The following is a 16,225-nucleotide window of genomic DNA, read 5'->3' on the forward strand; positions in this document are numbered from 1 at the left end:
ATAGTAACTTAAAAGAATATGTAAGGCATCTTAAATTAGCCACTATTAAGAGCAATTATTGTTCCAGAGAATTCTTTAGCTATGTCCTGAAATGGTCTGGATTGTTCTGTCTCACCTGTGTCTAATATTTATAGTTTTTGGCCATTCTTCCTAGTTGACCTGTTAGGCTTGTTAAATTGGCGTTCCAACTCCCAGAACATCAAACACAATCTAAAGAAGTTAATGGAGGTGGATGGAGGAGAGATTGTTAAGGTATGTTTGTATATTCATAGTTAGAAATATACATATATATGCCTGTTATACCAATTATACCTAATTGGTTCAACATTTAAAACTAAACCATTCATTGTAAACATAATACTTATCTACGTTGTTAAAGAAGTGTGCCAGTTTTTTTAAAAATGATGTTTTTAAACATCTTCGATTTAAACCTAGTTGTCCCCAGAATTCTATGGTATGGAGCTGAATGAAAGCATCTGAATAACCTCTGTTTTTCTTATCCTTCAGTTTTTGCAGGATACACTAGATGCACTTTTTAACATAATGATGGAAATGTCAGACAATGAAACCTATGACTTCCTTGTGTTTGACGCACTGGTAAGCAGTTAAACATATTCACTAGTGTTTATTGTTGCAACTGTGTAGTTTTCAGTATTTCACTATTATAAGTAATTGTGTAAATATCTTCCCACATAAATATTTGTTTACATCTCTCTGGTTATTGTTTTAGGTTGATCCTAGAAGTAAAATTAGAAAAAAATGACTTATATTTCAGGCCTTTATCTGTTTGTTTCCGGTTAGATCTCGTTTTTTGATCTGCTCTCTCTTTCTCATTAGAGAAAAGGAGATGTTTTATCTTTGTTACAAATCAGGAATCATTTTAACTGACACTGTCATTCTCTGGTTGTAAACCAGGTGATACCATCAACAAAGAAGATTGTTACATGTTGTGTGTATGTGTGCACTGGTGTGTTTATTGTGCAAGGGAGACTCAATTCACAAGTCAGAGTTTGATCATCTTAGCCTCATTAGGCTTTAAACAGAATATTTAACCCAGCAGACAATTGAATTTGTCACAGAAATCACTTAGACTTACAACCCATTCCAAGAACTGAAATCAGAACAGGGAGAAGTGGTATCAGAATCTGGGAAGGCCGGAGATAAAGTTGGAGGGGAAGAAGCTGAAAGGTCCAAAGCAAGCACCATTTTCACCTGGGTGGGGTGAAAGTTCAGGGAAGGATTTTACTTGAATGCCACAGTTGAAGAGGAAGGCCAGTTGCCGCTTTAGGTGATTCAACAGCTTGGAGAAACTAGTCAGTTTAAGAAATGATCAGGCATTAAAGCTAAGGTTTAAGATAAAGAAAATGCCGCCTAGTTGAGATGCAACTGTTTGGACTCAGGTTTATGGGAAAGAGAGACAGTGGTTATGGATGCTGCAGGACAAGGTCTGGAAACAAATTCCTTGGAGCAGGGCAGCTGGCAGTGGGCATTGATTGCTTTTGATCTCTCTGTCGTAAGCAGAGCAGTGTGGCTAATTTTAGTTCATGTGCCTGGCGGCAGTGCAAGGGAGCATACAAGGGGTAATTGGGAGATGAAACTCTAGTGAAGTTATTATTAGGGGCACTCACAGTGTATCCAGGAGAAAAATATCATGGAATGTTTCATTAGCTGCATCCTTAGATTAGAGAAAACCCATTTCCAGAGCCTCGCTCCTGCTGTCCCTTAGGTTACCTAGGCACCAATTCCCCTGTCTTAGAGATAGTCAGCTCTGTGAGGCCAGGGATGCTGGCTTGAATTGGTTTCTTCCCAGCATTTAGCACAGTGCCTGACATATAATAGTCTCTCTGTTTATGTTAAATAAATACAATTCTCAAGACTTGACATCAGCTCTGGAATAGTGGAGTGGGTATGCTGCAGAAATGATCCTGAGAAAAAAGGAGGCACCGAGATGTTAATATCCAGCTTGTTGACAGGATGCTTGGGACTGTGCAGTGCTGCTATTTCTGTTTTTCACTTTTGGCAGGTATTCATTATTTCACTGATAGGAGACATCAAGTTCCAGCATTTCAATCCTGTACTTGAAACCTATATTTACAAGCACTTCAGTGCCACTTTGGCATATGTGTAAGTATGATGTGAGGGAACTGCATGTTGCTGGATCTTTGGATTTGTACTCTTAGGGCTGGATTGCTGAGAAATGAGAGGGACCTATGTTCAGTGCATGTATCTGTTAAGGCAGAACTCCATTCTAAGCTTCCTCGTGGAAAAAGGGAGCCATGTAAGTATTCTAACTCTGGAAAGGAGGTCAAGACCAGAGCCTTCCTTCTGGATAAGGTGAAATCTCCTTAAGAATCCAGAATAGGTCAGGCATGGTTGTTCATGCCTGCAATCCCAGCACTTGGTAGGGCTAAGGTGGGAGGGTTGCTTAAGGCCAAAAATTCAAGACCAGCCTAGGCAGCATAACGAGAACCTGTCTTTACAAAAAATTAAAAAGTTAGCCAGGTGTGGTGGTGCACACCTGTAGTCCTAGCTACTCCAGAGGCTTAGGTGAGGGGATTGCTTAAGCCCAGGGAGGTCAAGGCTGCAGTGAGCTGTGATCATGCCATTACACTCTAGCCTGAGCAACAGAGCAAGACCCTGAACCAAAAAAAAAAAAAAAAAAAAAAAGAGCAAAATCAATGACAAATGACCCAACTCAGGATCTTAGAGGTTAGATGTCAGTGGGATCAGCATGGAGGCATCAAAGAGATCAAACCATGAATTAAACAAGACAAAGTTTGATAGAAGAAAAGATCATGCCCTCAACCTGTGCCACAAATGCTTTATAAAATGTATTACTTCCAAAATATGAGAAGACTTCATTTTCCCATCTTTTGCAAAAGAGGCAGTGGTCTCTACGTTTTCCGTAGTGCAGCCTTCCTTTGTCATTGGTTAATGGGCCCCTGATAAAGGAAAGCAACTAATGTCCAGTCCGCATACCTCTCCAGAGCTCTCAGCTCACCGTGGCATTGTATCTTCCTGCCACACTAACCCCATTACCTTCCAGCTATTGTGCAGAATGTGATAAACAGTGAAAGGAATGTAGCTGGATTGGTAAATGATGTTCTTAGGTATTGGCTTAGGCCAGATCCTGTAGATTGCTGCCCACTGACCTGTCAGTGAGCACACCAGTGACAGTGCCCTTTCCACCTGCAAGACTCACATCCAAGTGGGCAGTAGCTACAAATGAGGAAATCCTCACCGAGCCAAATGCAGCACTCCGGTAGTTATAATCTGGGCCCACTTTGCAAGTCTTGATCAATTCTATATGTTTCCTTTTTTAAAAATAGTGATTCTAGGAAAACTCAAAGGTTCCCAGAAGGAAAGTTTAAGACTAAAATATCAGTGCCCTCCAAAGTCTAAGGTATAGCACAAAATGAAGACCATTCCTAGCCCAAAAACTCTAGAAAGTCATAAAGAGCAACCTAAAACCAAAGGACAGTTTTATCTGTTGAATGCTTAGAACAATGAATGTTCTGGAGAGTTAGATTGTGTTCCTCTTCCTTCACTCCATGAAATTTCCATCTGACTCCATATTGATGGATCTCAAAGGATTTGGGCAGAATAAAAGGAATCTGACTTATTTTAAGTCAACTCCTTTAGACAGACATAATCCCTCCCTTAAGGGAGCATCTGAAGATGTCAGGATTGCATATGAGAGATTAAAATCTCCGAGTGATTTGGGTCACTTAAACCATTTCATTTCATAACCTTCATGTTTAATTCCACAAAGGGAAAGGAATCTTCTAGTATTTTTCAACAGAAGAATAGTTCCAAATGTAGATGGCAGATAAGGAAACTTAATTGGAAAAGTGCCAGTTTTCCTGTTCAGGGCATATTCTAATTCTAGAAGAAATAGTTATCACTTCTTCCAGTATGCCAACTTCCCGTCTTAGATAGCTTACCCAAGCCTCAGAGTACCCTGTTGTTCATTGGATTAATTTTTCTTTCTCATCCTTCGAAGGAAACTCTCCAAGGTACTGAATTTCTACGTGGCTAATGCAGATGACTCCAGCAAGACAGAAATGCTTTTTGCTGCATTGAAAGCCTTGAAGTACTTGTTTAGATTCATCATCCAGTCTCGAGTGCTCTACTTGAGGTAATGTTAACTGCAGTTAAGATGTTTAGGTTATCAGCTGTCACTCTGTGTAGTTTTTCCCTCACTCTCCACGCTGGTGTTCAGCTCTGTGAGCAGTTAGTTCTTAGAATTGCCTTATTTCAGAACTGCAGGGCTGAAGATGGAGGTGGACTATGTTTCTGTTGGAGAAGATGCATTAGAAGTTTATGTAGATCAGCAAAATTCTGGGGCAGTAATAACCTCAGGACTTGGGGAAGCAGGTTCCTACAGCAAGATTGTACCTAATACAGCAGATGACTTCATGAATGTTTTTTGTGCAAATCTAGGATCATGATCTGCTGTCACTAGCAGAAGAAGCAATCATCTCAGGGGAAGTATTTGCTGAGATGAGTGTTTCCTTGTTGACAATGTGCTTAGCTACATGGGCAAGTAAACACTAGAAGTAGGATCATTCCCTGTTTGGATTTCTAGCATAACATTTCCATCCAAAATAGAAGAAACCACAGAAGACCAAATAACTTCGCAGGGAACACCCACGACCCCAGTGACTTTCCTACCCATCAGAAATAGCTGTATTTCCAAAGTGTTAAAATTTGTTTCTAAGGCAGTAAGAAGTTTGTAGATTTGAGCATATGTATGTTTAAAAGAAACTTTGTTTATAAGTGAGTGTTGAACATTGAGAACACATGGACACAGGGAGGGGACCATCACACACTGGGGTCTGTCAGGGGGTCAGGGCTAGGGAAGGGATGGCGGGGTTGGGGAGATTGGGGAGGGATAACATTAGGAGAAAAACCTAATGTAGATGACAGGGGATGGATGCAGCAAACCACCATGGCACGTGTATACCTATGTAACAAACCTGCATGTTCTGCACATGTACCCCAGAACTTAAAATATAATTTTAAAAAGGTTTGTAGATTTTAGCATTATGTATGTTTAAAAGAAACTTTGTTTATTGAAAAAATAAAATTAAATACCAAAACCTAGGAAAAAGTTTACATATAGTACAGATGAAAAGTTAATAGCTTTTCTCAGTTAAAGCTTTTATAAGTCAATAAAAGAATGATACATAGCCATAATAGAAAACAAAAACAGGTAATTTACAAAAGAAAAACTTAAATGGTTAATAAATTAAAAATTTTTTTCATTCTCACTATCAAAAGAATTTTGATACACACACATGCACACACACAGCATCTTTTACCTATACATTTGAAAAAGATTAAAAATCTTTGTCCTTTGATGAGATTGGACAAAAATTGTCCCTGAATTTGAAATCTGATTCTAATGGAAATATAAATTCTTTAGAGTAGAAATAGACAGTAAGAATAAAAAGCAAAAAAGGATTTTTTTTTCATCTTTGATATTGTCCTGCCAAATACCTTTTTTTTTTTTTTTGAGACGGAGTTTCACACATGTTACCCAGGCTGGAATGCAATGGCGCAATCTCGGCTCACCGCGACCTCCGCCTCCTGGGTTCAGGCAATTCTCCTGCCTCAGCCTCCTGAGTAGCTGGGATTACAGGCACACGCCACCATGCCCAGCTAATTTTTTGCAAATATCTTTTTTTAAAAAAAGAAAATTACTTTTTTTTTTATTGTACTTTAGGTTCTGGGGCACATGTGCAGATCATGCAGGGTTGTTGCATAGGTACATACATGGCAAGGTGGTTTGCTGCCTCCTTTCCCCCATCATCGATATCTGGCATTTCTCCCACATTATCCCTCCCCACCCCCACTGCTCCTCCTGCAGCCCCCTTCCCCAGCTGACTCCAGTGTGTGATTCTCCCCTCCCTGTGTCCATGTGTTCTCATTGTTCAACACCTACCTATGAGTGAGAACATGTGGTGTTTGATTTTCTGTTCTTGTGTCAGTTTGCTGAGAATGATGATTTCCAGATTCATCCATGTTCCCACAAAGGACACGAACTCATCATTTTTTATGGCTGCATAGTATTCCAAGGTGGATATGGGCCACATTTACTTTGCCCAGTCTATCATTGATGGGCATTTGGGTTGGTTCCAGGTCTTTGCTGTTGTACAACAGTGCTGCAATGAACATACGTGTGCATGTGTCTTTATAACAGAATGATTTATAATCCTGTGGGTATATACCCAGTAATGGGATTGCTGGGTCAAATGGAATTTCTGTTTCGAGGTCCTTGAGAAATCGCCACACTGTCTTCCACGATGGTTGAACTAATTTACACTCCCACCAACTGTGTAAGAGTGTTCCTATTTCTCCACATCCTCTCCAATATCTGTTGTCTCCAGATTTTTTGATGATCACCATTCTAACTGGCATGAGATGATATCTCATTGTGGTTTTGATTTGCATTTCTCTAATGACCAGTGATGATAAGCATTTTTTCATATGGTTGTTGGCCTCATATGTGTCTTCTTTTGAGAGTGTCTATTCATATCCTTCATCCACTTTTGAATGGGTTTGTTTGTTTTCTTCTTGTAAATCTGTTTTAGTTCTTTGTAGATTCTGGATATTAGCCCTTTGTCAGATGGGTAGATTGCAGAAAGTTTTTCCCATTCTGTTGATTGCCGGTTCACTCTAATGATTGTTTCTTTTGCTGTGCAGAAGTTCTTAATTAGATCCCATTTGTTGCCATTTATTTTGGTGTTTTAGTCATGAAGTTCTTGCTTATGCCTGTGTCCTGAATGCTTTTGCCTAAGTTTTCTTCTAGGGTTTTTATGGTGTTAAACAGTCTTATGTTTGAATCTTTAGTCCATCTTGAATTAATTTTAGTGTAAGTTGTCAGTAAGGGGTCCAGCTTCTACTTTCTGCACATTGCTAGCCAGTTTTCCCAATACCATTTATTAAACAGCGAATCCTTTCACCATTGCTTGTTTTTGTCAGGTTTGTCAAAGATCAGGTGGTTGTAAATGGAAAATTTTTAAGGAAAAGGAAAAAGTGTCACATTTGTCTAATAATACCCCATCTATAAATTTATCTAACGGAAAAAACATCTATCAGGTATGACAAAAATAAACATGAAAGCATGTACAGTCATTTCAAACCTATAGTATATTAATGAGGAAAGATCATCATGATAGATTCTTTTTTTTTTTTGAGATGAAGTCTCGCTCTGTCACCCAGGTTGGAGTCCAGTTGCGTGATCTCAGTTAACTGCAACCACCACCTCCCAGGTTCAAGTGATTCTCCTGCCTCAGCCTCCCAAGTAACTGGGACTACAGGCACGCACCACCAAGCCTGGCTAATTTCTTGTACTTTTAGTAGAGACAGGGTTTCACCGTGTTAGCCAGGATGGTCTCGATCTCCTGACCTCGTAATCCGCCTCCCTCAGCCTCCCAAAGTGTTGGGATCACAGGCGTGGGTCATCTTGCCTGGCCTAATAGATTCTTAAATGATAAAGGTATTAAGCATGAGTACAGTATGATCTTCCTTTTAAAATCATACAGATTTGAAATATGTATAGTAAAGAAAACTGGGTAGATCACATGCTAAAGTGTTTTTTTGTTGTTGTTGTTGTTTAGAGTTTTTTAGGGTTTTTTGTTTTTGTTTTTGAGACAGGGCCTGGCTTGTTGCCCAGGCGAGAGTGCAGTGACACAATCTCAGCTTGCCTCACTCTGCCTTCCAGGCTCAAGTGAGCCTTCCATCTCAGACCCCCAAGTAACTGGGACCACAAGGGCATGCCACTATGCCCAGCTAATTTTTATATTTTTTGTAGAGACAGGGTCTCACCATGTTACCCAGTCTGGTCTCAAACTCCTGGGCTCAAGGGATCTGACCATCTCAGCCTCCCAAAATGCTGGAATTACAGGTGTGAGCCCCCGTGCTTGGTCTGAAATAACAATAATACTGAAACTTCAGGTGACAGAGTTGTAATTTATTTTTTCATTCTTTATGTTTGTATTTTTTCAGCATTTTAATTATATTTATTATTATATTTTTATTTGCTGTTTTTCTATCCTTTTTGAATTTTTAAATGAATATTTACCTTTCTCATTGTTTTTTAAAAATGTTTAATGACTTAAAAACCCAGCTGGCTGAATGACTGTTTCTCTTTCCCAGGTGGAAGCAAGCGGTGTTTTCCCCACACATAATTTATGCACAGTCTCTGTATTTGCTTTCTTTTCAGAAGATCTTCTTTTAAAGTTTGTTCATTATATTTTCTAGTTATAGTACATTTCCATATATTCAGAAATGGTTGGGGCATGGAGTGTTATACCAAGGGAACATTCTCTTACCCAAAAGTTTGTTTGTAGAGTAAACCCTGATGTCCAAAAATCAGCATCACCTTTAAACCACAGAAAGAAAACCTGAGTGTGAAATTAAAGTGTATTTGCTTATGGTTGGTTCACTAGCTCATTTCCTCTTTATTTGTCGAAGCACATCAGGGTCCTCATTCTAGACACCAGATAGGACAGTAAAGGATGGTAAGTGTGGAAAATGAAAGGTTAGGTCAACAGAGGACCCATGAAATTGTCTAGGATAGAGTTGCCTTATTGCACCTTGTCCAGGACAGGTTGCTTGTGGTTACTTTCTCCTTATGTGTAATTAAAGAAGTACATGAACTGGAGAAGAGACTGGCAATGTGTGTCCTCCGGTTGCTTCGACTGAATGGTCTCTTCAGTGCACTGGCCCTGTCCGGAGGCTGCAGTGGAATGTCACCTGGTCCCTAGTCCGCCTGTTGTCTTCATCAGAGCTTAAATCTCTCTTATGAGCCCATTACCTGGCTGGAGATCACCTCAATCAGCAAAACACCAAGAGGAAATTGTAAAGTGCCCATAATAGGATATTAAGAAGCTTGATCTTAATTCCTCAGTTCTCTATCATTAGTACTTAAAAAATAATAATAATAAGTCACATACATAGATTGCCAAGTATTCTGCATTGGTGCAGGGCCCTTGCAGCAGACGTGACCAGGCTCCCACTGTGATGATGTGTGTGAGTCCCATGGGGTTCAGGGAGGCAAGGAGTAAAGAGATCACCCCCTAAATGAGGGCAGTGTTGGGGTGGTAGAGCTAATAGGGAAGGCTGCCTGAGCTGAGCTGGGTGGAGAAGGAGGTAGTGTCATGTCAGCTGAAACTGAAAGATGAAGAAGCGGCCTCCAGGGATGTCAGGTAAGGGTTAGTGAGAGCAGAACCTGCCCCAGGCTGGGACCTATGGGGCACCAAGTGTGCATGCATGAGGACTAACGAGAATCCAGTGTCAGGAGAGAGGGCGGGAGTGGCCAGCAAATAATAGATGATGTGGGGCCTTGTAGGCCATATTGAGGAGCTTGGATTTTATTCCAAGTGCAGCGGGAAGCCATTGGGGGACAACTAGAGAAGTAATAAAATCTGGCTTATATTTTAAATGATCATCTCCTCTCCCACATGGAAAATGGATTATCAAAGTCTAAAAGTAGAAGCCAGTGACCATTTTAAGAGGCCACTGTGGTTCAAGTGTGAGATACTGCAGCTCCCTCTCAGAGGCAGGTGGAGAAAAGGGACTGACTCGAGCTCATAGGATTTGCTGTTGAATTTGATCGGGCAATGAGAGAAAGGGAAGAAGCATAGATAGCATCTAGGTTTGGGGTGGATGGTGATGCCGTTTGCTGACACTTGGAAAACTAAGCTGAGCCGGAAAATCAAGCGAGTTCTGTTGTAGGCGTGTTAGTTTTGAGATACTTTGGGGACTAAATTGCAAATAAAGTTCTTTTCTAGTTCTGCAACATGGATGAATTGAGAATTACCAGTAACCCTCTGACTGATTAACTATCTCAGTGAGGTACATAGTCTTTGGGTACCATGTAAGGTATAGGTGAATGGAGGAAACTAATTTAAATATTCATGTGTGTATTTGAGTGTGTGCTTGAAATTCTGAATTCAGGCCATCCTATTCTTGAGCAGTTGGTGGTGAAATTGCCACCCATTGTCTGTGCATATGCACTATCGTGTAGGACTAGTGTATTTTTTGGAAAGTGCCCAAATATCTCTTGATTTCTATTTATGAGGAAGAACTCACTTTTGAGTTGATGGACAGATCTTTTGAAGACAAGAATACTTTAATTAAGGCAAGCATGTATCAGTGAAGACTAAGGGGTCTTATGTCCTGGAAGGCCCTTTTGGTAGAGCAGGCCAGCATCAGCATGGGCAATTCGGTGTCCAGAATGGAACAAATGGTTTTGCAGGCTGGGTTGAGATCAGAACCTTCCTGGGTTGAGCAGCTTCTCTAATCCATTGCCCGAAACTTCAGATGCCTGGGACTTGATTAGGTGAGTCAAAATTATGAGGGTGAGACAAGGAAGGAGAAGTGAAGGAGGCAACAAACCTATTTTAAAATTTCTTTTAACAATGGAAAGTCCAACTGCTCTTCTCTTTTTTCCTGCTAAGATTTTATGGCCAGAGTGAAGATGGAGATGAGTTTAACGATTCAATCCGCCATTTATTTCTTTCTTTCAATACGCTGATGGACAGGCCTCTGGAGGAAGCTGTCAAGATCAAGGTCAGCCTGGTGTCATTATGGGTAACTCTTCTTAGACTGTGGTGAGGATGTTTTGGGACCACTTAGAATCGGCCATCATACAGGAGAAACAAAATGAATCATGGTTCATGGATAGCTTATGGATTTTAGTATGATTTATAGAAAGTCAAGGGGAAAAAAACCCATTAACTTCTACAGACACTTGTATTTTCAAATGTTAGTTTTCCAAAGACAGGCCACCCAGTTAGACATTCCTTGAAAGACCATTGTGAACCCTGCTTGACCCCATGATTTCAGCAAACTGATTCTGATGCTACTACAGGTGACAATCTTTTATTTTTTGTCCCTCATTTTACCAAGAAGTGCAGAGTCACCATCTTAATTATCATCAATTTTTTAAAAATATGAAGTACATAATCCCTCAAGACTCAAATGTGAACTTTACTATTAATATTTGTTTTTTTACTCTTTATGGCCACGTTGTAAGAGAGGCTTCAAGAATTTAACGACCTCCTTAGAGAAATGAACTCCAAGTGGACAGAGCCTGCTCGCAGTAGGAACCAGAAAGCTGCACCCCCTTGCATCTTCAGGAAAAGCATTTTAGGAGATCGTGTAGAACAATGCCAGCTTTCCTTTTTATTGCAAGGGTATCTGTGTCCAGTTCCCTGTTTAAGTTCCAAGCACAGCCTTTTCCTCCTGGGATCAAGCAGTAAATGCTGTTTTTGTCTTGCCTGGCAACTGAATTGCCTTTGGTGTTTTTCTTACAGGGGGCAGCTTTGAAGTACCTTCCTAGCATAATTAATGACGTCAAACTTGTATTTGATCCTGTTGAACTCAGGTAAATAGCAAAACAAAATTCTGTTCCTTAACTCTAACCGAGAAACAACTCCCCTGCTTGGCTGGAGCTGGGCTGCTACACGTGGCTTTTATTTTTCTAAGAAGCATTAGCTGAATACCTTTTGTACTCAGTTCTATGGAAGATACAAAAGAATATACAAAACCTGCTCGGAGAGAGGTTTGCACTTTCTCTGGGAAAACACAACATGCAGACATAAAATTAACTACAAAAAATGGTGCATAATGACATGCCTCCAGCCCTGTCCCTAAGGATCCCAGCAGTGCAAACTCAGACTTCAATTGACATGAGAGTGGAGTTAGCCAAGAAAGCCATTTTCACAAAGGCAGGCCTGGAATGCAATGATAGACATGGTGTTCTTTGGCAGTTTAAATACTCAGCTCTAAGGCAGAGCACTCCAGTAAGTGAGGATAAAGTCTCCCTTGCTGCCATGTCATAAACTCTCAGGTCAATTGTAGTTTTCCAGGTAAATCCCTCCATGCCCAAATCTCAGAGTGGAGGAGAAAAATGTATAATGATGCCTTCAACTAATGAAGACATGATTAACTCTGAGGTTTCTCTTCTAGCGTGCTCTTCTGCAAATTCATTCAAAGCATTCCTGACAACCAGCTGGTTCGGCAGAAACTGAACTGCATGACCAAGATAGTAGAGAGCACTCTTTTTCGACAGTCAGGTAAGTCTCCTTCAAAAATTGCTCTGTGAGGTTGCAGTGAGCCGAGATTGCACCACTGCACTCCAGCCTGGGTGACAGGGCAAGTCTCCATCTCAAAAAAACAAAAACAAACTGCTGCATGCTGAGCTGCCAGCCCCATTTCTGCAGCTAACAGCTGATTTTTTTTTTTTTAAGTTGGAGTCTCACTCTGTCTCCCAGGCTGGAGTGCAGTGGTGCCATGTTGGCTTATGGTAATCTCTACCTTCCAGGTATAAGTGATTCTCTGCCTCAGCCTCCTGAGTAGCTGGCATTACAGGCATGCAACACCACACCCAGCTAATACATGTATATATTTTTTTGTAATTTTAGTAGAGATGACGTTTTATCATGTTGACCAGGCTGGCCTCAAACTCTCAACCTCAAAAGATGTGCCCAGCTCGGCCTCCCAAAGTACTGAGATTACAGGCATGAGCCACTGTGTCCAGTCAGCACTTGGCTTTTCTTTTTTTAAAATGTCATTAATATTTTGCCAGTTGTTTGTTGGTATGGAAGGACCTCCAAGGAGAGCAGTTTTAAGGAGAAACTGAAGCCAGCTCAGTGTTTCCAACAGTTCCTAAAAGAGCAAAATCATGTGTTCTTTAATCTTTAATTAGAACAATCTGCAAATGGTTCATTAATTAGAGAATTTTGTCTTTAAAACAGGAACATCAGGAAGCAACAAGGAAGTAGGAAAAAGATGATCCTTCTTAAAGAAATTCCTCTTCTTTAACCTATGCTTATTGCATGACCTTAAAAACCAGGGGACAGGGAAACAGCAATGTGCTGAATCCCACGGGAGAGCTGGTTACGTGCATGCCTTCTCAACTCCACATTCAGTGATTCTACTTTAGTAACTGGAAATTGACTGTGGTGGAAGTATTTACACCAGGGAAATTGACAAACATAGAAAGCAAGCCTTTTCTTTTCTTTTTCTGATGTGGAGTCTCACTCGGTCACCCAGGCTGAAGTGGAGTGGTGCAGTCTTGGCTTACTGCAGCCTCTGCCTCCTAGGTTCAAGCGATTCTCCTGTTTAAGCCTCCCAAGTAGCTGGGACTACAGGCATGAGCCACTATGCCTGGCTAATTTTTTTTTTTTGTAATTTTGATAGAGACAGGATTTCACCATGTTGGCCAGCTAGCTTCAAACTCCTGACCTCAGGTGATTCACCTGCCTCGGCCCCCTCAAAGTGCTGGCATTATAGGCATGAGCCACTATGCCCGTTCAAGCCTTTTCTTTGTGGTGGGGGTAGGCTGGCAGAAGTCAGATTACTAGTATATTACTGGGAAAGGAGTGGGGCATGGAGGAAAAACTCTTACACTGGTAAAATACTTTTCATTTTTTAAGTAGAGTATAGCAAATAGCCACCAAGTGTTTCTGCCCCAAAGCTATGTAAGGAGAAGGTCCAGCACCTGGGCCTTCCCCATAAATTGAAGGCTTGTTAGAGTGGGGCAGCTGTAGAGGCTTCTTTTGGGGCTTACCTGGTCAGGGGCTCCCAGAGGGTGACCTCATGTTATGTGTATATATTTCCTGGGGATCTAAAGACCAGCAGGACTCCTCAACATCGAACAAATTGAGTGGATCATTGGTGGGAGAGCCTTCCTGGCCTTGTCCCTAGCTAGTTATGTAACTGGACAAATAAGTGACCTTCTGTAAGTCTCAACTTCCAGCTCTGTGGAAGGAAGGACTTGAACTAGATGGTATCAGTAGCCTATTTGGGTTCTGATATTTTCTGACTCTATAAATTGGTGCTTAGAAATTGCAAATGTTTGTAAGGCACAATTGGAGGTAGAGGTCATGACTGCAAAAAGCTAGTGAATGCTTTTCGCTTTTTGGGTTTTTTGTTTTCGTTTTTTGAGATGAAGTTTCGCTCTGTCGCCCAGGCTAGAGTACAGTGCAGTGGCGCGATCTCAGCTCACTGCAAGCTCCGCCTCCTGGGTTCAAGCAATTCTCCAACCTCAGCCTCCACAGTAGCTGGGATGACAGACCCGTGCCACCATGCCCAGCTAATTTTTGTATTTTTAGTAGAGACGGGGTTTCACCATGTTGATCGGGCTGGTCTCGAACCCCTGACCTTGTGATCCACCCACCTTGGCCTCCCAAAGTGCTGGGATTACAGGTATGAGCCACCACACCCGGCCTGTGAATGCTCTTAAGTAGAAAACATTTATTTCTAAAGTAAGTTATTACTAAACATTTTAATATGCTTTGATAACTTTTGCTTCTAAGGTTACAGAAAAGGTAATTGAGGTAGTACATAAGGTGTTTGAGCAGAAGAGCAAGCACGCACTAGATAATTCTGATTAGAATGTGATCACTTTAACAGCCACTTCTGTAGCATTCTCCACGCATTATAAAATGTGTTACAGTAGCAAAGCTCTCAGAAGACATAATAGATCATACCTTACTTTCTGAAATCTGCAGGCCTGCACAGACATGAGCGGAATCCCATTGAAATGTACTAGGGAAGCTCAGTATTTGTAGGAACTTCTTTTAGTAAATTTTCTCCATTAGGTGAAAAAAATTTTGGAAAAAAAATCACCTGTGACTTGCTTGGTTTTATTTGTTTCAGAAGGCCTCACTGTCATGTATTAGGTTGGCATTTTTAAAAGCTAGAGAAATTGTTAAATAATTTACACATTTTGCTAAGTTCGCACCTTTACCTGGGGAAGGGGTCATTTTCTTAGTTTGTATAATCCAGTTGCAAAGATGAAGTTCTTTTTTTTTTTTTTTTAATTCACTCATCTACACACCGAACAAGGGTAAAGTTCCACGTGCCACCACGCCCGGCTAATTTATTTTATAATTTTAGTAGAGACAAGGTTTCTGGTGTTCCTGCGTGGCCTGGGGGGGCTGCATCGCTGCAGGGCTGATTGAAGAGCTTAGAGCCACTGGGACAGGCCGAGAGAAAGTAGCAGGAAGGAGAGGCGGTGCGCGCAGTGGCACTCCTGCATGTGAGCTATCTGTGTTTTCCTTCTCAGAGTGCAGAGAAGTGCTGCTGCCACTGCTGACAGACCAGCTCAGCGGCCAGTTAGATGACAACTCCAGCAAGCCTGACCTTGAGGCAAGCTCGCAGCTTCTGAGCAACATCCTGGAAGTGCTGGACAGGAAGGATGTGGTGAGTTGACTCATATCTGATGCTGCACAGAGCTCACACTGTCCCCTTTGCACCCAGACAGGAGTGACTCCATGGCCTTCCTCTTTTCCGGTAGTTTCCAACTCAGATATTAAGGCAGGTTGTGCCCATTGTAGAGATAATTAAGGAGGTCAGAGCCTCCAGTGCAAATCTAGGTCCAGGCGAAGTCAGATTACTTCTTGTGCCTTCCACGGGCTGATTGAACTGGCTTGCCCAGTGCGCCCACCATTGAGATTCCTGTGACTATTCTTAAGAAGCAAAGAACTGGCTGGGCATGGTGGCTCAGGCCTGTAATCCCAGCACTTTGGGAGGCCAAGGCAGGAAGGTCAATTGAGCCCAGGAGTTCAAGACTGACCAGCACTTTGGGAGGCCAAGGCAGGTGGATCACGAGGTCAAGAGATTGACACCATCCTGGCCAACATGGTGAAACTCTGTCTCTACTAAAAATACAAAAATTAGCCAGGCGTGGTGGCGCATACCTGTAATCCCAGCTACTCAGTAGGCTGAGGCAAGAGAATCACTTGAACCTGGGAAGTGGAGATTGCAGGGGTGAGCCGAGATCGTACTACTGCACTCCAGCCTGGTGACAGAGCAAGACTCCATCTCAAAAAAACAAAAAACCAAAAAAGACCCATGACCAGCCTGGGCAACTTAGTAAGACTCTGTCTCTATTAAAAAAAAAAAAAGAATCAAAGGTCATTCTGTTTTTATGAAGAAACCAGAAACCTCTTCCTTCTCATCCTCTGATGCCTGACAACCTGCTATTTCTGAGCTGCTCAGTTCTCATTTCCATATCCTATTGGGCACTAATGCTTTCTCTGGAAGCCTTGTGGAAATTATGTTTCCTTATCTTGCGTGACCTGGCCCCCATCCCTCTTATAAACCTAGGGCTGAACTTGCCTGTATTCACCATGTCCTAGATATGCCTAACTAGATGTGCAAGTCACATGCTATGCCTGTGGGCACATGTCCTAGAAATAGTGCA

The 16,225-nt window shown here is 41.6% G+C and overlaps 1 protein-coding gene across 3 annotated transcripts in view; it reads left to right on the forward strand.

Moving 5' to 3' along the window:
• The window catches only part of DOCK5 (dedicator of cytokinesis 5), a 223,743-nt gene that overhangs the window by 144,640 nt on the left and 62,878 nt on the right, over window positions 1-16,225 (forward strand). For all 3 annotated transcript variants that reach the window (XM_017549772.2, XM_017549775.1, XM_017549774.1), the window contains 8 exons: window positions 155-252; window positions 508-597; window positions 2,024-2,124; window positions 4,004-4,138; window positions 10,470-10,581; window positions 11,328-11,398; window positions 11,983-12,089; window positions 15,086-15,222. In XM_017549772.2, the coding sequence (XP_017405261.1) occupies window positions 155-252; window positions 508-597; window positions 2,024-2,124; window positions 4,004-4,138; window positions 10,470-10,581; window positions 11,328-11,398; window positions 11,983-12,089; window positions 15,086-15,222 (851 nt within the window). The remainder of the gene's footprint in view (window positions 1-154; window positions 253-507; window positions 598-2,023; window positions 2,125-4,003; window positions 4,139-10,469; window positions 10,582-11,327; window positions 11,399-11,982; window positions 12,090-15,085; window positions 15,223-16,225) is intronic.

Source organism: Cebus imitator, unplaced genomic scaffold (assembly GCF_001604975.1).
Source record: "Cebus imitator isolate Cc_AM_T3 unplaced genomic scaffold, Cebus_imitator-1.0 Scaffold221, whole genome shotgun sequence".
Classification (NCBI taxonomy): Eukaryota; Metazoa; Chordata; class Mammalia; order Primates; family Cebidae; genus Cebus; species Cebus imitator.